We start from the raw sequence: 24,998 nt of genomic DNA on the forward strand, positions 1-24,998 counted from the left end.
AGTTTGACATTGGCTTAATTTATTCCCATATTAATTATTAATTACTAGAAGGTGGAAGAAGAAAGCTAAGCAGTTGACCATTCCAGAGATTAACGTACACCTGAACAAAAGACCAAACTACACCTGGTGCAGAGTTTCGTCAGACCTAGCTACTTACGTGAAGAAACAAGTCTCTCAGAAAGTCGTGTCATGTTAGCTCAAACTGAAACGCCGGCCAGAAACAAAAGCGGTAGCTCAAATCCATATTAATTAAATTTTATTTTCCAAAACTGTCAAAGAATAAGGTGGTCACATTCAAACTCTGTAGCGGAGTTGTTATCTAAGCTTGGAGACTATAAAAGCAAAGAATATAAAGAAGAAATGGAGACTTGACACCACAACATCAGAAAATGGCGGCAACTTTGTTCCGGACGGTCGCCGTCTTATTCTTACTGTTGCAGTTTCTGACGTTGGTTGTAAGCAGTTTTCCGGCGACTATGAATCTGGAGAGAGCTTTTCCGACGAGTCATAGAGTGAAACTGAGTCATCTCAGAGCCCGAGATCGTGTCAGGCATGGTAGGATGTTGAGTGGTGTTGTTGAGTTCCCTGTAGGAGGCACCTTCAATCCATACTTAGTCGGGTATTCATTCCTTTCCTCTCCGGCCTTCTTCTTCTTCAAATTTTTGTTTCATTTTTTCTTTTTGGGTGTTTGCTTTTCTTGCAAGTGTCGCACAAAGATTATGGTTACGAATGGTTGAGCAGTCCACGTCTTTAGGAACCAATACTCGTATAATACATATAAAATAAAATATATAGATGAACTGATGAACAACTTTTTCTAATTTAAGCTTAAGTTGTTGAATTGTAGCAATTCATCAGATAAACGTGCAAAGTCAGATGCTTCTGAAATATGTTTTCTTTATCTTCTGGCCTTCTGGGTTTACATGCCCTTTCAAAGTGCCCCCTTGTGTATATATTTTTGCTTTGGAAAAATTATTGGGGTATTTCACTACACACCCAATTTTTTAAAGCTCTTTTAAAAGAAATCCACATAGTTTTTTCTTCATTATACACTGAATTATTGACATTCTCTTAAATTTAAATTACAAAATGTCACTATTAAAAACTGATTAATCAATCAACAAATTATGCTCTCATTTACTACCTTAATTATAGATTTTCATAGTCCCTTAAATAATTGAAAATTTTCTCTTACTCATCATAAATTTAGAAAATAATGGAACATTACTTAATTACATATCTAGATTTCAGAAGTTTTTCAAATTTAAATCAATTCAATATCGAAATCACTTAACGGTGACACAAACTTTCCATTTTTTTGAATAATTTAAATATTCTATTTCATAAGTAGATTTCATATGAACAACAATGCAACCTACGTTTGAGGTATATATATAAGTTTTTTCCCTATCTAGTAGGTTTTTTATTTATAATTACAACTTAATGATTAGGTATGTATCTATATAGATGTTTACATATTTTCTTGGAATTTTTATATCAACCTGTTTGTTAGGTATCTATCATTCCAAAGATCTCTTTCATATGTTGAATTTGCAATTTATACTGATATGCATGCTTCTATCTATTAGGAAACAGTAAAGAGTGAAAAAAAATGAAAGTTGAAACCTAGAACAAAGGTTTATTACCATACAAAGTTAATGTACAATGATACGAAAAGAAAATATTTGAGAAAACATATATACATACATATTGCATGGATAACGGCATACATACCTTATTGGTAAATTCTCTCATAGGATTTATAAAAGTTGGACTAGTGTTTGTGTTCTGAAACTTTGATATTAGCTATATAAAGAAGTTTTGCTCAAAGCAAATTTGAAATTAAATCTTTCAGCAATTTAATGTAATGAAAAATTATTGGAGAGTTTGAATGGACATGTAAAATGAAAATTTATAAATAGATACTAAGATTAAACAAATTAAAATGATCAAAAGGGAAAAATTGACTTATATAAAAAAATTTGCGTGTAGATTGAAAAAACATTTGGGTGTGAGTTTAATTTCAAAGGGGAACTCCAATATTGGGTTTTATCTCTAATTTTCTCAAAATTATTTATCTGGAGTCATGCTGATTAAGATGGATCATATTTTTCTGGCTGCATAAGCTGATAATAGTTGTTGCAGACTTGCAGCTAGTGGTTAATTAACAAAATGTGTTCATAATTAGTGTGACAAGTAAACACTGGCGGAATTTCATTGCAGAGGTTGATTAGTATTTGCAACTTGGTGATCTGTTTTAGTTCTGTATTGATACTGGCTAATGTCTTTGAATAATGCCATTCATTTTGTCAAATTGTTATGATTCTCATTTTCGATTTTGGCCTCCTCGTTTTCTTGGAACTCATGGTCCACGATCATACATAGGCTATACTTTACAAGCGTCAAATTGGGTACTCCTGCAACAGAATTCTATGTGCAGATTGATACTGGAAGTGATGTTTTGTGGGTTGGTTGCAGTTCCTGCTCCGGTTGCCCCAAATCCTCTGGACTAAAAGTAAACACACGTCTCTTTGTATACTAGATGACTTCCTTTTAAAAAAAAAATTTACTGGATAACTCGGATGTTAGAATTGATATTTTGTCCAGCTTTAATGTCTTATCACCTGGTTTGCATACAGATACAGCTCCAATCTTTTGATCCTCAGAGCTCATCAACTTCTTCAGTGGTCTCTTGTTCTGATAAAATGTGTACCATTGGACTTGATACACAAGATTCTACCTGTGATTCACAAAATAAGCAGTGTACTTATGCATTCCAATATGGAGATGGGAGTGGGACATCGGGTTATTATGTGTCAGACCTATTACATTTTGATACAGCATCCGGTAATCAGTCCGTGTCATCGAATTCTTCAGCTTCCGTCGTCTTTGGGTGAGACAAATGTGCTTTTCACTACTAATCTTAGAGCAACTCCAACAACAATAATAGCTCTAGAATTTAGTTGGCAGTTTTTAAGATATACTCCAGGACTACAACCCATGTAGCTAGCTTCCTAGAATATGATGCATCTCTCACTGGCGTTAAGTACGTACAATGGTGAATTAAACAACGCCTTGACTGGTGAATTATGAAACTGCAGGTGCAGCACATCAGCAAGCGGGGTGCTGCAGAAAACAGATAGAGCAGTTGATGGGATTTTTGGATTTGGGCAGCAGGAAATGTCTGTCATCTCACAGCTTTCTTCAAAGGGAATAACTCCAAAAGCATTTTCTCATTGCTTGAAAGGAGATGACACTGGCGGGGGCGTACTGGTTCTCGGTGAGATCGTTGAACCTAACATTGTTTATAGCCCACTTGTTCAAAATCAGTAAGTATAGCAAACTCCTCAAGTTTAAAGTGATCTACTACTCATCTTGCCAAAACACTATTGTTTGAATTAAATAGTGGAGCTAAATCAAATAGTCTCCTCTTCGGAAACTTACTTGCATTGCAAAATTCAGGGCTCATTATAACTTAAATCTGGAGAGCATTAGCGTTGGTGGTCAAACATTACCAATTGATCAATCAGTCTTTGAAACGTCAAGCAACAAAGGAACAATAGTGGATTCTGGAACAACTTTGGCATACCTTGCAGAAGATGCATATGATCCTTTTGTCAATGCAGTAATTTTCTGTCAAAAGTGTTAAATTTGATCATTGGAACTCTTGCATTTCTTGAGTTCTGCTTATAGTGACCATATTCTAGTACGTTAAGCTGCTATTCATTTTCGTCTCTCTGCAGATTACAAGTGCTGTTTCACAGTCTGTGACTCCTGTTACTTCCCAGGGAGAACAATGTTACATAGTCACCTCCAGGTTCAGATTATAAACATTCTTTCTCAGATTTATCCATCTTTGAGTTCAGCTTTCAACTGAACTGTATACTTCCTTTGCAGCATCACTGATGCATTTCCCCAAGTTAGTTTGAACTTCGCCGGTAACGCATCCATGATATTAAGACCTGAGGACTACCTGTTGGAGCAGAACTCTGTCGTGAGTGTCTTGATATTTTTCTTTTTACTGATAAAGACTTAGCCAGTTAGAACCTTCTATATATGTACAGTACGCTTCTATGTAATATTTTATATATCTGTTTCTTGACTCTTTTGCTTTAGTCCTAGCTCTCCTCTTGTCCTTTCTTTGGTTACTGGCTTCTATTGTAAAGTGTCTCCTCTAAATCTGTTTAATAGATCTAACTTTCTTTAAAAAAAGATTAGGACTTCTTCTGAACTTGTGCAATATATATAGTTGAATTTCCAAATCTTGGATCCTAAACTGAAAATAGATATTCTTTATTTTCATTGCATTACAGAACGGTGCTCAAGCATGGTGTATTGGCATTCAGAAAAGTGAGGGTCAAGATATAACTGTCTTGGGAGGTATGCAAAATGATCATAACTTCTGCTCTTTTAAGTATGTTGAAACACCATACAATGACAGTTGCAGCTTGATGACCAATAAACTATGAAATTGCTTATGCAGATCCTATTAATGCTTACACTTATAGTTCAGAAACAATCGAACATGCTTTCACTTTGATCATAGCCTCATATAATTAACTAAATTAAGTTTAAAAACTAACATTCCAGGTTTTTATGTGGCATCTTCATCTGCTTATATATTAATGTTATGCTAGTTTTTGTTTCTCATACTTCCATTGAGATAACATCCATCTTATCATTTCACTTCTCTACAGACCTCGTCCTAAAAGACAAGATCATTGTCTATGACTTGGCTAATCAACGTATTGGTTGGGTTCAATATGACTGTAAGTTGCGAATATTTTGCATGAATTTCAATTCATATTTCCCCCAGAATTATACATTTACAAATCCTTTTTTGATATATATATATATGGCTACTTATTTTTGAACTTCCAGTAGTCTAACTGATTGAGAATTGAGTAGGGTGAAACTTTTTGGGCTGCACAGTGCACAAATTAAATGCTAGAATGAAAAAACGCTATGTCTGGAGATATTTTTCTGATTCTATCTGTATGTATATTCATCTAAATACACAACACCCGAAACATGAAATTTACATGCTGGAACTATAGATCGTAAGAAGCAAAAATCAATTAATGATATTCTACTTGTTTCTAAACTTGCATTAGTCTAACTTGGGAATTGAGTAGCGTTAGCATTTGTGTATTTCTCAATTTAAATGCTACTGTGAAAAAAATGCTATGCCTTTTCCTGAAGCTCGCTGTCTGAATATACCTGATTGTATATATGTATATAATTTCATCAGGTTCAATGTCAGTCAGCGTCTCTTCGAATACTAGCACCGGAACTGCATCAGTAAATGGAGGGTCCATAGACGTCAACGTTAACAACAGAAGTTCATTGAGGAATGACCCTCTCAAATTGATTCCCATATGCATGATGATAGCTTTCCTTGTTCACATATCGATCAATCGTTGACATTTTGCTATTCTTGAAGCACATATAGTCATTGTACGTTCGAAATGCATGATTATACTGCAATAAGCCTCAGATCAATACTCCTTCTGCAATACTTCGATTGTATACCTTCTCCCGAGATCTCACATTAGAACATTCACTGCAGCTGGAAATCTCTAGGTGCACATGCTCACTGTGTAGCAGAATTTGTTGTTTGATCTGCCATTCAGATTAGGATTGTTATTCTTTCATCGATATCAGGTACATAGAATTACAAATTTCATTGGGTTTTTTTGTTTTTGGCACCACTGTAAATGACATTCATAATGGTATTTTACTCCATATACTGTCGATTTAAAATTATAAAAGCATATGGTACATTACAGTATACACTGGTGTTTTGAGCGACTGAAACTTCAGAAAAGTATTTTCTTTTGTTCGTTTTCCTGAGGAAAAATTGGGTTCTAGTCTTCTAGATCATTTCTTTGTTTGGGACTGATCAGTAACGCCAGTCTCATTATACACCTAAATACAAAAGATTAACATATCAAGAATAAGCCGGATCTTAGATTAAGCAGCCTCCAGGTACGTAGAAGAAGCGACATTTAATTAGTGCATATATAGATACAATAATGAAACCCAGAGAAGTCTTCAAACATGACAATATGAAGACAAGTGTGAAAGTCAGGGAGCTGAACTGCTAGCAATGAAAATCAAATTTGAAAATAACATAAGGTGACGTTATTCCTATTATCCCTACATAAACGAAACGATAGTGGCAGCTTTTGGGGTGTGGCCGCCGTAGTAAACTTACTAGTAATGCCTTGATGCAGCGTTTCTATGCAGCTTTACATTGACTCCGTCTCTAGAGAGAGAGAGCTTTTCCATCAATTCACAAAGTCCTACTGGTTCAGCTCAGAGCTTACGATCGATAAGAGTCTTTCTGGATCCTTTCTTTAATTACTTACGTACCTTTCCTGACAACACAAGGAAAGATATCCCAACTCTATCAGTTCCGAACGTTTAAGGGAATCGGAACCACACGCGTTAAGTAGGACTTGTCCCAGATCTATCTCTCTCTCTCTCTCTCTCTCTCTCTCTCTCTCTCTCTCTCTCTCTCTCTCTCTCTCTCTCTCTCTCTCTCTCTCTCTCTCTCTCTCATGGATAAATCTGAAAGATACAATTGCAGCGAGTCAAATATAACGAGGTTTTAGAGAATGAATTTTCTGATATGTTATTCATCTCACAGTGGAGGCTATATATAGAGATACAATACGTACAAACTCTAACCCTACATGTACTACACATGTACTACACATCTAGACTAGGAAAGTAATAACAATTTAATTTACATTCCTAAACTATATACATGACTCACGCTAACACTCCCCCTCAAGTTGGCGCATACACATCCACCATGCCCAACTTGTCAAGTGAGTCATAGAAGGCCTTCTTACAAACTCCTTTTGTGAGTATATCTGCAAGTTGCTCTTCTGTAGGGACAAAATGAAAGCTAATAATTTTAGCATCTAGTTTCTCCTTTATAAAGTGACGATCAACCTCCACATGCTTAGTACGATCATGTTGCACAGGATTCTGTGAGATATCAATGGCTGCCTTGTTGTCACAGTATAACTGCATGGCGCACTTGGGTTTAACCCTCAAATCTCGTAATACATTCTTCAGCCATAACAACTCACACACTCCATGAGCCATACCTCTATATTCTGCTTCAGCACTAGACCGAGCCACCACCTTTTGCTTCTTACTCTTCCAAGTAACAAGATTACCTCCCACAAAGGTAAAATATCCTGATGTAGACCTTCTATCTGTAATATTTCCAGCCCAGTCTGCATCTGTTAAACCACAAACGTCAAGAACATTGTTGTGTTTAGAAAACATTACTCCTCTCCCAAGAGCGGACTTCAAGTATCTCAGAATCCTCACAACAGCATCCATGTGATCCACACTGGGATTATGCATGAACTGGCTCACCACACTTACTGCATATGCAACATCAGGTCTGGTGTGTGTCAAATAAATCAGCCGTCCAACTAACCTCTGATAACGAGGCTTGTCAGTAGGTACCTGGTCAGGATACTCTGCTAATCGGTGATTTTGCTCAATAGGAGTGTCAATTGGAGTACAATCCAACATACCTGTCTCTGCTAATAGGTCAAGTATATACTTCCTCTGACACAGATAGATGCCTTCACTCCCCCTGGCTACCTCAATGCCCAAGAAGTACTTGAGTGCACCTAGGTCCTTCATCTCAAACTTTGTGGCTAACTGGTTTTGCAAGCTATCCATCTCAACAGTATCATTACCAGTAACAACCATATCATCAACATATATGATCAGAGCTGTTACCTTCCCTTGTTGGTGTCGGAGAAATAACGTGTGGTCTGAGTTACTCTGCTTATAACCAATCTTTCTCATGAACTGAGAAAATCTTCCAAACCAAGCACGAGGTGATTGTTTGAGACCATACAAAGATTTTCTCAATCTGCACACAAAGGTACCTGAAGGAGTAGTTTTATATCCAGGGGGAAGATCCATATACACTTCCTCCATAAGTTCTCCATGAAGAAAAGCATTCTTGACATCAAACTGTTTAAGAGGCCAGTTTAAGTTAGCAGCAAGAGAGAGCAATACCCGGATAGTATTCATCTTTGCAACTGGTGCAAATGTCTCATCATAATCAATGCCGTATGTCTGAGTGAATCCCTTAGCCACCAAGCGTGCTTTATACCGACTCACTGACCCATCTGGGTTATGCTTCACTGTAAACACCCAACGACATCCTACTGCCTTCTTTCCATGTGGTGGGGATACAAGCTCCCAAGTATTATTCTTCTGTAATGCTTCCATCTCCTCATCCATTGCTTTCATCCACTTAGGATCTCCCAACGCATCCTGCACTTTGTTAGGTACTGACACAGCAGATATTTGATTCACAAATGATTCATATGACTTAGACAACCTTAGGGTAGACACAAAATTTGCCACAGGATACTTAGCTTTGGCTTGGAGGGTAGGTTCATACTTTTTTGCTGGTTTACCCCTAGTAGACCTGTTTGGTAACACATATTGCCTACTATTAACATCACTAGTATTACCCCCAATGGAATTACTAACCTCAGATGGAAGATCTTCTATACCAGGGAGACATGAGTCAGGGGTATTAGTAACCGCAGGTGAAGCAGGAGGGGCAGGAACACTTTCAGCTTCTGGTACCTGGATCTCTGAAGCAATCACACCAGAATCATCTGGTGGTGCTTGTCTGTCATCTTCCGGTCCCTGAACCTCTGGAGTGGCTGGTGCATGTGAAACTAGTGCATCAGTAACCTCAACTGAATGACTTGTCTCCCCCTCTCCATGATACAGCTCTTCAAAATATGAATGCTCCCCCTGAAGAGCAGTATCAGAAGAGGTATAATAGCTCATGTCCTCAAAGAAAGTAACATCCATAGTGACATAATACTTCCCAGTAGGGGGGTGATAGCACTTGTATCCTTTCTGATGTCCCTCATAGCCAACAAACACACATTTCAGCGCTCGGGCATCCAACTTACTTGACCTTTGACTCTTTGGGATATGGACAAATGTAACACAACCAAATACACGAGCAGGAAGATTATAAAAGGAAGACAAAGAGACATAAGAAGCTAAGACCTCAAATGGTACTTTTCCTTGGAGGACACTAGAGGGAAGACGATTAATGAGATGGGTAGATGCGATGATAGCATCACCCCATAGATCCTTAGGACAATGGGCACTAAAGAGAATACAACGAGCCATATCAAGTAAATGTCGATTTTTCCTTTCGGATACCCCATTCTGTTCAGGTGTATAAGGACACGTTTTCTGGTGGATAATCCCATGTGTTTTGAAGAAAGACTGAAAGACACGGTTGACATACTCCCCCCCATTATCAGAGCGAAGAACTTTAATTTTGGCATTGTACTGTGTTTGAACTTCGGAAAGGAAGGCTTCAAAAGCCGGAAAAACCTCATCCTTAGTTTTAAGAAGAACAACCCAAGTAAGACGTGTACAATCATCAATAAAGGACACATAATATCGCATACCAGACACTGTGGGTTCTTTTGAAGGTCCCCAAACATCAGAATGAATTAATTCAAAAGGAACGACACTTTTATTTGAAATACTAGGCAGATAGGTTGAGCGATGACTCTTGCCAAAAACACATGTTTCACAATGTAAGACTGACTCATCCACACCAATAAACAAAGAAGGCATGGATTTTTTCATAACACTAAAAGATGGATGCCCCAAGCGTCGGTGCCATAACCAAACTTCACTTAGCCTGTCAGAAGTTGACATTAAAGCGGTTCGTGGCTGTGCTCCTGGTTTCTCCCCTGCGTATGTCTGGTCCAGACGAAACAGCCTGCCCCTCAAGTACCCCCGACCTAGTAACTCCCCAGTGAGAAGATCTTGAAAAATCATATACATGGGAAAAAAGGTCACAGAACATTTGGATTCAACATTCAACTGTGGGACAGATATCAAATGATGGGATAAAGCAGGTACATATAGCACATTTTGTAGGACAATAGTGGAAGTGACACGAACTGACCCCTTTCCTAACACAGGGAAGGCCTCACCATTAGCATTAGTAACATATGGTACTGGTGGAGATGATAACTCAGCAAAATAAGATTTGTCATAAGTCATATGATCTGAAGCACCTGAATCAATAATCCATGTATCACCACCAACAAAGTTAGAAATATTTAAGGCCATACCTATCTTACCACGACCAGCTACTGATGCTGTGGGTGTGGCGCCTTCTGCTGTGTCATGATCGTGTCCGACCACACCATAGACATCTGGTTCCTGGATCAACTGGACAGCTGCCTTTGCCTTGGGACGAAAGGTTGGCCTCTTAGGCCTTAAGATGCGGGTACAACTTCCAACAAGAGTCACGAGCATGGTCACCCTTGCAATAAGAGCAAGGACGAGACTGGTCTCCAAAGCCTGGTGGTGGCCCTTGCTTGTGGAGTGGAACTGAACTGGATTGCTGAAGGAGTGGAGCTGGTGCTTTTGCCTGAACAGTGAGACTAGAGACTTCAAGTTGTGCTTGAGTAAGGCTTTCCTGCTGAGACTCATCCTTACGAACATATGTAAAAGCTTTAGTCAAGCTAGGAGGCTCCGTCATCCTGAGTAGCTCTCCTTTGGCACTATTATGTTTTGCATCAAGACCCCTCAAAAAATGATGAACTCGCTCAAGCTCCTTTTCCTTCAAGTACCAAACAAGATCCTCCTGGTTCTTGATCTTGCAGGGACGTTTCGCATCAATTTCAGCCCAAATATTCTTCAGCTTAGTGAAATATTGCGCCACTGGCTGCCCATCCTGCTGCATTGCTGAAGCAGTGCACATCAACTCATGAACCTGTATGAAATCAGACTCATTGTTATACAAGTCTTCCAATGTGTTCCAGATTGCCTGAGCTGTGTCACATTGTTCCACCAGATCACTTATGTCTTCATTCATGGCCTTGTATAAAACTGACATCACAAGACCATCATCATCTTCCCACTTAGTGTAGGCAACAACATCACTTTCACTAGGAGCCGTAATAACCCCAGTTACATGCCCCATCTTGTGCATCCCTCGGAGATGAGCCGTCATGATTTTCTTCCATTTCCGAAAATTGGTTCCATTGAGTTTGGGCCCCCCAAAGGAACCACTTTCAGAATTCTTGACAGATACTTCAAATGTCTGAACATCATTCACCTTAGAACTCTCTGTTCCAGAACCCATTGCAACACAAATACCAAAAACAGTAGTTATGTAGCAATATAATAAAATCACAAAACCTGCGTCAGGTGTCGGAACCAAGCACGGCAGTCGTCGGTCTTGAGCACGGCGGCGTCTTCTGGGCACGACGGTGATTTCTAGGCTGGGCACGGCTGGATTTCGGTTTGGGCACGGCTGGAAACAAACCAACTCCGTGAACAGTAACCCGGGAGCGAGAAACACCGATCGGAAAAACTTCGATCAGAGAATAGAATAGAATCGTTGGGAAAACTTCAACGAAAAAGTGCAGCGGAAAAACAAAGAGACAAAGTCCTTTTGGATCTTTGCTCTGATACCAAGTCAAATATAACGAGGTTTTAGAGAATGAATTTTCTGATATGTTATTCATCTCACAGTGAGGCTATATATAGAGATACAATACGTACAAACCCTAACCCTACATGTACTACACATGTACTACACATCTAGACTAGGAAAGTAATAACAATTTAATTTACATTCCTAAACTATATACATGACTCACGCTAACACAGCGCACGGCTACAACTTCTTAGGCTTGATGAACAAGAGGAAAAAATGCTCATCAGATAGCATATGGATAAATATCAAAGTTAGGATTAGAGATTTGAGGTTTGAGGATGAAGGCTAGCTCAAACTTGACTTATCCATGCTTAAGCAGATGCTTCAAGACCATTCATGGCGGGTTCCCTTATATGACATGCTCTCCGAGATGAGTGTCCCAGCAGATATTCAATCATCTGTGGCACATGACATTTTGATTCAATTATCATTCCTCGTCATAGCACCCGAAATTGTAATTGTTGGGGCCGACAAGGGCCTGCATATGGCGGTCTCCATCGATATCTTTCATTACAATGAGCCTGAGTTTGGGGCAGTAAGCATACTGCTGATTGCCTCTTTGGAGAAGGCAAAGGTGGAAGTATCAACAATGTGTTCTATTTGTTCGGGAGGAGATGATGGTTGGTTCTGAAGCAACAGGTATGCGATGTTCACATCTTTACCATGGAGAATGCATCTTGGACTGGTTGCAGAAATTAAGGTGAATGATAGAAAGATTAACATTTGTGTTTAGTACGTGGAGATAGAACATTAGTATTTCGTTATTAAACCGGACATATACTTCTCGAAAAATCTATCATTTTCAAAATGCATGATGGAGATTATAAGAGTCTGAGATATCCATGGAAGTTTGATTCGTGCTCTTAGCACATACAAAGCTTAATTACTTGGGTTGCAATTTCATTTAACAAGGTTGTTTTGCTTCATTTCGTTGCCTACTGTTGTGCCACTTGTGCGTAAGTGCGTTTATATTTATATAGTGACCATGTCAAGAATACAGAAACTATCTCCACCATCTCTTTAAGTAGTTGACAAATATCTGCAATACCTACCTTTCTATAAGTTCATCATAGCAAGAAAAGTAATGTTATACTACATAGTGGGCAGTCCTAAAAGTGACTGTAGAGTGGTACCACGGCAAAGGGTTGCCTTGAGAAAATTTATACAAGGGAAGCTGGGTCTAAGAGTTTCTCAGGTTCCATTTGCAATGACTCCATCCGTCAAGCCTTCTATGATAAACATTCAGTTGCTACCATTTTAAATCAACGGCCAGGTTTAGTATAGTTTCTACCAGTCGTATGGCCCGTTGCTTCTCCTGCTGCTTCAATCTACTTGCAATGGATTCAGGATCTAGCCCTTGTGAAATTTGTTTTTCGCTTTGTTCAGCTCGAACCTCTTGTAGCAGCATATCAACCTCTCTTACAAAGTCTACCCTCAATAGAGCATCATCCACTTCAAGAGGTACCCGGAGAGGTCCCTCATGCTGATGGAGGAAAAGAATTTAAAAAAAATAAGCAAGTAAACATAAACAATGTCAATAACAGGGATAATAGTAATAACAATAACAGCTACAGAAATTCGTTAACAACATCAGGCATCAGCCATATGAGAATTGTAAATTGTATGTCGATGTCCATTTGCTGCCAAGCGTTACTAACAAGTATAATAACTTCAATTTTGTCTCATTCATTTTCCTTCCCTATAAAGACATGATCATGAATATGACATTTTGACCCAAAACATGAAGATAAACAAGACTCAGTCATCTGATGTTCTTCAGATCTACTTTAAACCAACAACTGCAACCCCCACCGTTTTGAAAAAGAAAAAAAGAATAACCCCAGAGTTTGTCATGATTTAATATTAAAACCCAAGGCAGAGACTCACTGCTGCAGAAAAGTAGAAATCTGAAAACATAATTATAAACCTGGAATCAACAAAATTACAGCATACCTTATCAAGGTCAAATCCATCTGGAACTAAAATGCTAAATGGATCCTCGCGTGGGAATATATCAATCATGCGCTTTTTACATTCCTTCTGCCACACCTCATCATCAAAACCATCATGCATATTTAAAAGTTCGTTGAGCAATCGCATGGCAGGTGAGGCCTCCTGTTTCAGAATCTCAGCCTAAAAAGTTGAAAATATTAGAAAAGAGTATGAAAGTTGATCAACTGATTCTGCAAGATGTTCAGGCTGCAACTAATTATAAAGCTAGTAACCACAACAGCTTTAACTTGCCCAACTGCTGGTTCTAAAATGATGAAAGCATCAAGTGCTAGGTTGGAACAAGGAAGAGAGCGACTTGTACCTCAATCCTTCTGTATAGCAAATCAAGACTTCTAATTACATCCTTTTCCTCCTGCAAGAATGTCACCAATAGCCAAAATCATTATTCTGTAGAGAAAGAGCAATAGTTAATTGACTTTTAGTATTAGATTCCTACATATCTCAAACTATAAGAAAAAGATTACTACTTTATTAACTTATAGGCCGGTTATAAAAGAAGCAATTTTTTTCAAAGCACTTTCAAGTAACTTTCTAAAGGAAAATATTGAATTTCATTATCAAATTTCTTACATTACATATTACTACTGCATATTTTAGTATCAATATCTCACTTAAAATAAGTTGTTATAACCAGTGTCTTAAGAGTTATATTAGGTACAATAGTTGGGAAATCTAATGCCATCTCACCACCAACTTACATCCCGTCGAGCGAGGTCAAGGCGATTCCATATGACCATCAACACAAGTTCAGTCAGTTCCCCTTTCTCACCAGCTTCCTCAATTTTCTGCAGGCACATATAAACATCCATGAACTGAGACTCACAAGGAACTAGAGGTGGCATGTCTTCATAAAGAATAACCCACTAGCCAATTACTGCATAATGGATATCCAATATTACCTCTTCCACTTCTTCAGCCGCTCTAATAAAGCTGGAAATCAATTTCCGAGCATTCCGAACATCTTCTTCTGGATAATCTTTCAATCTCATGCCAATCTCACGGTACTCTTCAACCTTTCTCTCCTCCTCTTCATCTTCCTCTTGACGTCTACGATGCAGCTCCTTAGTTTTCTCCCTTTGTTGCGCTTGCCATTCCTGATATTGGAAAAAAACTTCACTTCCAGCTTCCACAACTAGTATAACTTTGTATAAATGACAATTCACTTACATCATCGTAGTACTCTTTGGGAAGACCTTCTAATAGTGGCTCTTCCTTTTTCAAGCTCCTCCTTAAAACTGCCATTACAGGACCGGGAAAGCATATTTTAGGCAAAACACAAGAAGTTCAAAACCAAGTGATATGAGCACTGAAAGGTTGAAAGGTAATTGTACCTGTGCCAGGTGCATATGTGGGTCTTAAGGACGAGGGCCAAAGAGTTGGATGGGTTGCCGACGATGGCATATGTGAAAATGGAAGCAATGTGCAAGTAAGCGGGAAAAGCCTCGCTTCCATTTTTGTTGTTTTTTTTATCACTCGGGCTAAAGTTTATAAGAAGACACACAAACTTCAGCTACTTATTCACTTATTATATCTACAACAAGAAAAGAAGCATAAGTATAGTTGTTTAAACAGACTAGTTACGCATTCTCAAAGAAGGAATTGATATCTTTAGGAGAAATCTGAAGAAAAAAAAATGTAGATGAACTGAGATAAACCAATAGAGAGATGAAAGAAAAGGACACTCTTTTCCGTCAGACAAACAGTCCCTAAATCATTACAAACACACAGATCATACTTGAATCTTTCACTGATATGTACACACTTGAATCTATGAATTTACACTCAGTAGTATAAACCAAAACACAAATTCAAGCAGCTTAAATTATCAGGCATATAAATTCAGAACACATACTAAAGTAAAGAAACAACCAACAAACAAAGCAGGCATAATTCCCAACATAAGCATCAAGACAGAAACCCAAAACATGTTTGACATCGAAACAAAACTTCCAACTGAGTTGCGCTAATGGTTTCAGCACTCTTTCAAATTAAAACACAAGTCCCAGACCAAAAGCAACACTAAAGCTTCAAGCTTTTTACCATAACAAGAATAAAAACCGATACTTTTAAAGTAGACTGATAGATAGATTTACCTTCAAAGTTTCTGAGACCACTGTTGCTACTTGCTTCCGCTTCCGCTTCTGCTTCTGCTTCTGCTGTCAGTTAAAAGAGGAAAGAGAAGGATAAAACCATGAAAGGACCTTCTTGGATGTAAATATCAAACAAATGAAAGGACAATATTGGGAACTTTGGATAATTAATAATATCATTATAAAGCTCTTCCGCGCCTTCAAACTCTCTCCTTTAATCTCTTCTTCTATTATCAGCTCAGTCTCTGATCAATCTATATTGTAAGTACCTGTTTAAATTCACGTTCAGTTTTGTTATTTTGAGATTCATATTGGGTTTAAATTGGGTTTTATTTTTGGGCTTATCCGGGTTTATTAAGTTCTTCATCCTGGTGAAAAGTGGAATTACTGTTTTGATGCCTATAATACTACTGTGCTTTTACTGGGTTCCTTGTCCATTTCTCTCTATTTGGTTTTCCCTTAATGAATTCAGTTCCCTTATGTAACTGTTAAAGAAATTGAAGTAAGACTATAACTTAATTAAAGTAGGACTTTAAATGTGGCTGATTTTGGGTTTTACCTAGGTATTTTAATCTTCAAGAGGGTTAGGTTCTAAAATGTTTCAAGGTTTTTGTTTGTATTAGGGATTTCTGGGATAGGTTTCATGTAAAGTTTTGATCCTGATTCGAAAATGTTTACTATGTTGGAATTGCTATTCAAGTCTACATTTAAAAAAAAAGAAAAAAAGAAAGAGCAATGAATTTTGATTTGACTGTTTCTCTAGCGAAAGCATCGGAATCAGACATAGGTTTGATATTAGATGAAGATCGGCTATGCAATTTCTGATTGTGTATTAGCAGTTGTTTACTTTGTATATCAATTTCTTTAACAGTTCATTAACATCTTTATGTGGCGTGGTGTCAAACACAGGACGTCAAACACAGGACGCTTAATCAATGTCTAATAGAAGAGAATTCAGTTAATTGCAGACTCTGCAGTACTATGTAGAATACTGTCCCGCTTACCAAACTCGGACACTGTGTTTTCTAGATGACTACGAAGTTTGTTAGTTTCTTTCTCAATATTCATCCAAACCAGCACAAATCTTCCGTATGTGTGTGTAACATGTTTTCCATTGGATTGCTTTTATTTTGTTATGATATTGTGTGTATCTATTTTGCAGACATGTTTGAGCACAGGTGGTGGTTACCATTTCCCACCCTGTCACATACTTGATATAGGTGGTTTTAGGGTTATATTGGATTGCCCATTAGACCTTTCTGCTCTTTCAATCTTCTCACCTATTCCTTCTGCTTCAAAAGCTAGTTCCGTAGAGAAAGAGAATCCCAGATGCTCAAACCATAGTGGTTCTTTAGATTTGGAAGAACCCTTGGTTCATAAGAGACAAAAAGTCGAAAGGCCTCTTGAAGCTGATGATTTAATATATGCAGAGCCCTGGTACAAAACTGTCAGGAACTTGCACCTATGGAACAACTCCTTTATTGATGTGGTATTGATAACAAGTCCAATGGGTATGCTAGGGTTACCATTTCTTACTCAAATAAAGGGTTTCTTTGCCAAGGTATGGTGCGACATTTATAAACATTATAAGACAGTGTTGTACTCTTTATTTGGTGTTCTAGTGACCTAGTTCATAACTTCAAATCTAGCATCTTTCAAGGATTTTAATTTGATTTTCTTAATTTTTTTTTTTTTGTAAAATGCTCAGTTATATGCTATGTTGCACCGATACGTCAGTTAGAGGCTTGTCGCTGTATCCGACACGTCCCGACGCGCCGATACGACCCGATACGCCTTTTCGCCGTATGGGACACGCCACGTGGCGTATCGTAGAATGTTGACTTTTCGATACGTTGACGACACGCCACGTCATTATCTAACAATTAAAAAAAACATAAAAACCTAAAATCGAACCCAAGTCGCGTCTCGCCGTTCCTCTCCTCCCTCCTTGCGACTTGCCGACTCCTCTTCTGGTCGGCAACGGAGACGTGTCTCTGGTCGTGGTCCGTGACTCTTTTTCTGGTCACGGCGGTGGGGTAGTCACGGCAACACTGCAACAACTTCTCCCTCTCCTTGTGACTTCTCTTCTGGTCGGCACTCGGCAACGAAGCTTCTGTCTCTGGTTGGCAACGGAGCAGTGGAAGCTTCTGTCTCTGGTCGGCGACTCCTCTTCTGGTCACGGCAGCAACTTCTCCCTTTCCCTCTCCCTCTGCCAATGCCCAACAGCTCTAGCCTCTAGATCTCCCTCTTGGCCTCTCCGTAAGGTAAATAGGTAATTCAATTTTTTTTAAAGTTTAGATTAAAATTGGTTTACGTTTGATCTGGTTGATCATTGAATGGGTGTTGAACTGTTGATATGATTTTAATAGGTAGTTGGGTAGTGTTTGATAGCTCAATGTTTGATCTGAACTGAAGAAGAAAGAGGCGTCGGCGGTGGAGGAGGAGCTGAAGAAGAAGAAGAGTGGGAGGAGAGTTGGTGTTTGCTTGAAGAAGAAGAGGAAGACGACTGTGGCTTCCAAATGTGGATCGTCTTCCGATTCCAAAGGTTGATTTCTAGCTTGTGTTTTTGATCTTGATTTGACCGATGTTTAAAGTTTATAAGGAATTATGATCGATGTTCTTGTTTTATGGAATTTATTGGTTTCCGATTCGATATTGCTTTTCTGTTTGATCATCTACTAGTTGAGATTCTTGATTAGATAGTGTCAACTATGTGGATCTTGGATTTAATCATTTTAATTAGATGAATTAGTATACTCAATTGAATTTTAAACAAGTAGGGTCTTGAGGAGGAAAAGGTTTCTTTTGGAGAAGAGTTTTTTGTTGTTGTTGTTGGTAATATGTTGAAAAGAAAATACTTTGATTCACATGTCATGAGACCATGACTTACTAATCTTGGAAGAATCTTATTTAGAATATTATCATTTTGGTTAATTAGATTTCTGGGGCCAAGCTTATTACAAGGGAGTTAGATTTTCATTTGACATGATTAAATTTCCTTTTGCTGAAGGCTTTAGTGGACCCTGAAACTATAAAAAAAAATTTAAGCTATCGATGCATTTTTATGACTTTTTGATAAATTTAATTTAACTAGATTATGAAACCTCTGTAGTATGATGTTAAACTATGCACTTTGTCACTTGTATTGTTTAACTATTTGATGTTATTTTTTTAAACATTGTTATACAATTGATAGATTTTACAACTTTATAATAGTATTGTTAATTTATTTATAAATATTTTTTATTTGCCGTGTCGGAGCTGTGTCGAAATAGGAGTTTTTGAGATTTGCCGTGTCGCGCCGTGTCGTGTCGCCGTATCCATGTCCGTGTCCGTGCAACATAGGTTATATGTGACCGAAGCCACAGCGAAACTTGGACAGCTTATGATGGAGGATCTTGTTCAATGCACGTGGAAATCAGACAGCTTTTGGGTCCTCAAGATTGTCTTTTCCTCAGTGGATTAAGTGGGAAGAGCTTAAGCTTCTACCATCTTCCCATCTTCCTTAGGAGATGTAGCTTTAGGAAAATATGGAGGAGATCTGGGTAGTTGGATGCCCTTATACAGGTACTTAATGTTGCACCACATAGTTAATGCTGTTTTTTTTATGAATACTTGGTTGGGAAAACTGTTGGACATGTTTATGTCCTCACAATGATTTTCTGTTATGGAGTCGATATATATATATATGTGTGTGTGTTTTTGCTATGGTTCACGTTCCACTGGCAGTACATAATTACAATTTCCCAGCACTGAAACTTTATGGATTTTTAGCTTAGGACTCATAATCGCAATAAGTATATTCTTTCTATATAATATGCCTTGTTATTATTTTCATATCACTTCCCTATTCTGGGGCATGACCTATGTTATACTAAAAACAAGAGCAATGCTCCCTGAACTACTGACCTTTTTTTTTCTTTAAAGCATAAACAAAAAAGTTTCAGCCTTTCATAGTTTTGTGACTCTTAACGTTTTGAATTGTAACGGTTTCACCCATCCAACTCTAAAAATTTATGGTTAAACTATATAAGTTGTGTCATGCATAATGATTCTCATTTGTAGCATTGTTTTCCATCTCTTCCCTTGTTTTCCGTGTTTGCATTTCTTTCTTGTCTCTCGTCTTGAATATCTGAATATGCCCTCATAGGGCCTTCGATCCTAAAATCTAAGGTTCAAACTCCAAAATGTAACTCGGTCAATAATTCAGGTGGCTTTGGTAAAGTTTTCCATAAAACCAATATAACTTAGATAGATGTATGATATAAACACTTGGAATTTCTGCTTAAGCTTTTCACTTCAATAAATTTGTTTCATATATAATTTCTGACATTCCTAGATAGTAGACTTCTGTATTTCAAATGTTAATGAAGAGTACTTCTCAGTGCCAAGAAGTACTCTTCATTATTTCAAATGTTAATGGAGTTAAAATAATTTGGATATTAAATTATTAACACGTACCTTTTGGAGTCCTTCCAGCGCCAAATTTGTGGTATTTGTGAGAGCTGTTTGCATTTTGAAAATTGGTACCTTGGATTTGGTGGTATTTATCTGTCGTTGCCCTCGCAGAAGGCACATCCATTGCCATCTTTTTATTTCTTACATGTTTTTTTATAGATTTGAAACTTGTGTTTTCCACTTCTGAACCCTATTGGAACCTTTATCTCCTTGCTATAGGTTCCAGAAAGTTCAACCACCGCTGAACATATTGCAACCAAAAGTTCTCCTGGTAGTTCCTTTTTCCTTCTCTTGATGTGCTTTTCTTTGAATTATAAGAATCTTCTTTTTTCTTTTTAGTCAAATGATGTATACAATTTTGACAAAATAATGAGTCCTTCATTTTCTCCTCAAATAGTTCTCCAAGAATTTGAAGCTGATTATCCTTAAAATCAACTGCATCCTCAATCTTTCGGTACCGCCCTAATGAAACATTATGTAAACCAAGCAGGAAGGAGGACAAGTCAACACTGGAGATTGCAACAGACTTGACTTTCGGTTTTGATTGGAGAAACTTAAAAAAGGGGAGTATTAGTATCATAGTATGGCAAGGTTGAAGGGAGAGCTTTTCAGAGAGTATGGCAAACTACGGTTGATCTCGGGCAATGTGCAGGAGTCCTCAGAGATCAGACCAGTGGTACACTGGGGTAATCCTGATTTAGAGAGGGCTTTTGACAGTGTTGTCAAGCAGGGGCATCAAGAGTACTCTCCATAAGGCGAGTAGTGGTTCTGAATCAGAAGTTGCTGCTTATGCCGTGCTTGTAAGTGATCCTAGCCAAGCACTTATAGAAGTGAAAGAAACTAGCACAGTGATTACTGCTACTTGTGAAGGCTTAGCTTCCATTATTTTTGAAGCTATATACGAATTTCTCTTTGTTTCATACAATATCTATTAGACTACGCATAAGACCCACCTCAAATTAAGCTACTGGGTTTCCTTATGCCCTCAATCTACCCGAAAAGAAAAAGGAAAAAGCAGAAACAGTATAAAAGCAATTCAAAATTATCTACGTATGGCAAACAAGGTCACAAGCAAATCACCAGTTTAGGTACTCTAATGTAATCATGTACCATCAGCATTCTCAAATTCAACAGAGATGAAAAGGGCGCTTATGGGAAGAATTAATCAGAATCTTGCTCCCAGCAGGGTAAGTAAAAAGTCTCTGTAGTCTCCTGATGTGTCATCTTTAACATCATCTTCAAGGCTATTTTTGGACAGTGTGGAGTACTCCTCTCTGATTTTGATCATGTCAATCTCAGCTCGGCTCACAATGGCTCTATTCAAAGAATCCTCATCCGTCCCGAGCCCAACAACAGAATCCTTGATAACCTGGTAAATGTTCAAGTAACAAGGAAACTCATATCAGACCATTTGCTAAAAATGACACATAAATTCTCTACATATCTGCTACGTTATTGCTGGACCACAATATGGAATACGAAACAATATTCTTCCCTACACAGGTTTTAAACCTGATGGACAAAGGGGAAAATATGCAACAATCTAAAGGAAATTCAAAGTCTATTCGAATTGAGGTTGAATATACTGGAGAACAAAATGGCCACAGACTTGTTCCCCTACACTGCCCATTGTCTTACCACCAATAATTCTTAAAGAAACTGATCCACGTCATCCCTTTTCCCATCCTTTTCATAGAATCACTATTCATTTCCATCCAATCCAAATTCCTAATGTTAAAACATTGAAAACTGAACTGGATTATATGCATTTCACCAATGCATGGGCTAGGTTGTAAAACTAGAACTATTCCAAAGAACAATGAATCTCATTTATTCTTTACACAAAGCAAAAAAGAGCAAGCAACATTGTTCCACATTACAGCTATAGCCAATTACATTGAAAGGTTACCACAGAAAAGAAAAGGAGTGAGGGAGAAGATCAGAAATCAGTTACAGATAATTCCATTATTTTGATCAAATTAATAAGTATGATTTCAATATACACGTATATCTACATAATAAACAGGCCATTAGTCCAACCAAACCACTACCTTTTGTTTCTTGGGTCTTATAAAGGCCACTCCAGTTTCAACTTTGAAGCTATGTCAAATTAACAAAAATAAACAATATAAAATATCGGCTCATAGGGAATGATATTACCTGTGCAAAATGTTTCTCTGGTGTATCTATGCAAGTGATAACCAAGGTCAAGAGAGATTCCGAATCACCATCACCACAACTTTTAATGTCCTGTCAGCAAAACATAGGAACTCTAGTGTTTTGTTATAGTCCTTTTCCCCCATTGAAAAAAATATTAAAAAATACCAAAATAAAAATCATATAATTATGAACTATAGAATACCAGGGCCAATACCTGTTGAATGGGAGATCCATAGTTTTGCTTGTAACACTCAAAGGTTTCTCTGAGCTGAAATATATTCCTTGTGCTGAGTATGGAAACAACGTGATTGTGATCTAATTGCTTTGTCTTGATGGCTTCATGTAGCTTCAGTGCCTCTGAACTGGCAACGCCTGAATCGACTAGCTGTTTGTCATACCTGTATGAGCTCACTAAACCCACTAGAAGCTGTTGGCAACCCGCATTACGAGTCAGTACGTATAATGCAACAATATAATTGCGCAAGAGATGAGCAGTATAAATCCCCAATTATATGGTTCTAGTGAAAGACGGAAACTTATATATGGAGTTGAAAAGTGGTAATAGAAGTGCATTTGATTTATGCCAAGACCAAACTTTCCATTATTTTCCTTACCTTGAATACCTTCCAAGGATAAACACTCCCTTTAATTTCATTAATTATTGGTTAAAATACTTTTCTCTAACTAGCTCGCAAAAGAATCATGACTTTAGGAATCCCATAATGGGAGTTCCTCAGACCACAAAGAACCACTTTCATGCCATTTTTGTTAGCTCTAGTAATTACTTGGGTGTCAACTGCCAAGCAGGAACAGACACCATAGGTTTTAGCAAATGACATGGGAGTGATTCGTGCATGATTCTGAGTATATGAATCTAATATTTTCTAGCTAGTCAACATGCTTTCACCTTTCTAAGGGGGAGGGAAAGATTGGATGCAATGTCCTCCTCAAGTGAGCATTCAAAAAGTGAACCATAGACCTGCCTCACTGCCATCAAGTGGTGAGAAGATGATGCACATGCTATCTCAACTAGCACTTTCAGGTGTTCTATGCCTTTCGTCTTCTTCTTCTTCTTCAGAGCATCTCTTGCCAGTTTAGCATCCCTTTCAGGGGGATCATATGTCCACAAAATTACTGCATCCTGTTACACATCATTACTTCTGTTGTTACATATATAACATGAAATAAGTACCACTTTCATGCATATCAGTTTCCACTGGAGATAGTGAGATCTAATTGTTTTCATTTTGTAAACGTGGGAAAGTTCAAAACCTTGTTTAGCCTTTACCCAATTTCATCTTTAAAATTCTATGCATTCCATAGAAGAATGCATGTTGTCATAATATATTAAAATTTTGGACCCAAACTCATTTTAGTGAATGGATAATACCATCCACTCCTTCAGTACTTCTAGGGTTCTGAAACATTTCTTTCATTTTATAATTCAAGGCTACTGATGATAGTGATATGATCGAAGTAAACCGTGCAAGGGTCTGTAGCATTACCTGTATTATTCAAAAAAAAAATGCATCACTGGAACTAATGGAATGGGAACATGTCGATGTAGTCTATAGTTTGACTGATCGAACAACACAAAGGTGATGAAGGATAACAATAATTTAGAACTTTAACTCTGAATTTTATCTATACTGAGACTGTCAGCCATGCAATTATTTCGTGAGCAATCAACAATGCTGGTCGAACATGTGACAAAGTTCTGACCAATTTCAGCAAAGCTGTAGTAAGGTAGAGAATGAAACCTCTTGATGCTTGAATTCATTATAATATATAAGATGGAAAAAAAAAATCTCGATGCTTATGCAAGAGATTTAGCATAAGCAATTATTTCACATGATAAGATAACAACTGCACCAAAATGACATAGAAAGTTTGGAGTTCTTCATCCCCTCTTATGAATTATAAGCAATTGTGAGCGTAATGAGTTGTAGAAAATTACCCTGAAATCTCCTGAGAGTTCAGAACGGAGATCATCAATGAGGGACTTATTGTAAAGCTCTTGATAAGTGTCTATAATTTCTCTCCTTTGATTTGCATTCCTATGTCCCAGTACCCATATCACAGCTTCCTCATCCGTTCCAAATCCTACGCTCATAAGTCATAACCACAAACACTTAAATTTGAAAGAAGAAAACAGGAGGGCAGAAGCTAGCAAAATCAATAAAACACCATTGATTCATGAACATAATTTCAAGATAAAATGTCAGAATTCAGAGACAGTAAGAAAGTATCATATGTGATTCAGCCCCATCCCGTATTTTGCAATATGAAAATCAGATAAGAAATATGACGATAAGCATATATAAACCCATGCAATATGAGAAAACCAAACCAAGGCAGATTGAAATTCATAAAGACAATACTGGAACTCTTAGACCAAAACCCAGAAAGCTAAAAAATTCAATGAGTTCACCCATTAACAGACATTGCATGAAAAAACTAAAGACACAATCATTACGATCAGAAGAAGAAGGACCTGCAAAGGCTTTGTGGAGTCTCTCACAGTCTTGTTCCGGAGAAGGAACAGTCTCCGGTACTCTGAGACTGGCCATTTGGAAGGTGTTTCTCCTCTGAAAATGCAAGGGGGACAAGAATGGCGAGGGTGATGTAATCAAGAGAGTGGCAGTCAGTTTTCTCCCTCCTTAATTTTTGTCACCCTCAAACTTCGCTCCAGTCAAACTTTTGTAAATCACCATCTTTTCAAATTCACAAAC

At 37.8% G+C, this 24,998-nt stretch overlaps 3 protein-coding genes and 1 pseudogene across 3 annotated transcripts; 2 read left to right on the plus strand and 2 right to left on the minus strand.

Moving 5' to 3' along the window:
* The first annotated feature begins 313 nt into the window (after nt 1-313).
* LOC126801801 (aspartic proteinase 36-like) lies at nt 314-5,771 on the plus strand. Its single transcript, XM_050529262.1, has 10 exons — nt 314-619; nt 2,386-2,515; nt 2,640-2,893; nt 3,102-3,329; nt 3,463-3,625; nt 3,744-3,817; nt 3,898-3,994; nt 4,314-4,380; nt 4,698-4,769; nt 5,252-5,771. Exons 1-10 carry the CDS (start codon nt 390-392, stop codon nt 5,422-5,424), a joined length of 1,488 nt encoding a protein of 495 aa, XP_050385219.1. The 5' UTR covers nt 314-389; the 3' UTR covers nt 5,425-5,771.
* A 6,767-nt stretch (nt 5,772-12,538) lies between these two features.
* LOC126801810 (protein PALE CRESS, chloroplastic-like) lies at nt 12,539-15,715 on the minus strand. Its single transcript, XM_050529273.1, has 8 exons — nt 15,652-15,715; nt 14,890-15,089; nt 14,726-14,793; nt 14,458-14,652; nt 14,257-14,343; nt 13,860-13,910; nt 13,499-13,678; nt 12,539-13,028 (listed from the first exon to the last, which is right to left on the minus strand). The coding sequence occupies exons 2-8, from the start codon at nt 15,008-15,010 to the stop codon at nt 12,795-12,797; spliced, it is 936 nt and encodes a 311-aa protein (XP_050385230.1). The 5' UTR covers nt 15,011-15,089; nt 15,652-15,715; the 3' UTR covers nt 12,539-12,794.
* Nucleotides 15,716-15,867: 152 nt separating this feature from the next.
* On the plus strand, nt 15,868-21,044 carry LOC126801816 (uncharacterized; annotated as a pseudogene).
* Nucleotides 21,045-21,125: 81 nt separating this feature from the next.
* On the minus strand, nt 21,126-24,915 carry LOC126801806 (annexin D3). The gene is made up of 6 exons (XM_050529268.1): nt 24,761-24,915; nt 24,224-24,369; nt 23,174-23,407; nt 22,481-22,693; nt 22,267-22,356; nt 21,126-21,475 (listed from the first exon to the last, which is right to left on the minus strand). The coding sequence occupies exons 1-6, from the start codon at nt 24,834-24,836 to the stop codon at nt 21,272-21,274; spliced, it is 963 nt and encodes a 320-aa protein (XP_050385225.1). The 5' UTR covers nt 24,837-24,915; the 3' UTR covers nt 21,126-21,271.
* Nucleotides 24,916-24,998: the final 83 nt, after the last annotated feature.

Source organism: Argentina anserina, chromosome 7, assembly GCF_933775445.1.
Source record: "Argentina anserina chromosome 7, drPotAnse1.1, whole genome shotgun sequence".
Classification (NCBI taxonomy): Eukaryota; Viridiplantae; Streptophyta; class Magnoliopsida; order Rosales; family Rosaceae; genus Argentina; species Argentina anserina.

Coding starts and splice junctions, on each gene's coding strand:
- LOC126801801 (XM_050529262.1), top strand. CDS start 390: ATGGCGGCAACTTTGTTCCGGACGGTCGCCGTCTTATTCTTACTGTTG. Junction 2,894..3,101: donor TCAGCTTCCGTCGTCTTTGG/GTGAGACAAATG, acceptor ATGAAACTGCAG/GTGCAGCACATCAGCAAGCG. Junction 3,330..3,462: donor AGCCCACTTGTTCAAAATCA/GTAAGTATAGCA, acceptor TGCAAAATTCAG/GGCTCATTATAACTTAAATC.
- LOC126801810 (XM_050529273.1), bottom strand. CDS start 15,010: ATGGAAGCGAGGCTTTTCCCGCTTACTTGCACATTGCTTCCATTTTCA. Junction 13,911..14,256: donor TTGACCTCGCTCGACGGGAT/GTAAGTTGGTGG, acceptor ACATTCTTGCAG/GAGGAAAAGGATGTAATTAG. Junction 13,029..13,498: donor ATGGATTTGACCTTGATAAG/GTATGCTGTAAT, acceptor TTCCTCCATCAG/CATGAGGGACCTCTCCGGGT.
- LOC126801806 (XM_050529268.1), bottom strand. CDS start 24,836: ATGGCCAGTCTCAGAGTACCGGAGACTGTTCCTTCTCCGGAACAAGAC. Junction 24,370..24,760: donor ACTCCACAAAGCCTTTGCAG/GTCCTTCTTCTT, acceptor TTATGAGCGTAG/GATTTGGAACGGATGAGGAA. Junction 21,476..22,266: donor CAGAGAAACATTTTGCACAG/GTAATATCATTC, acceptor AACATTTACCAG/GTTATCAAGGATTCTGTTGT.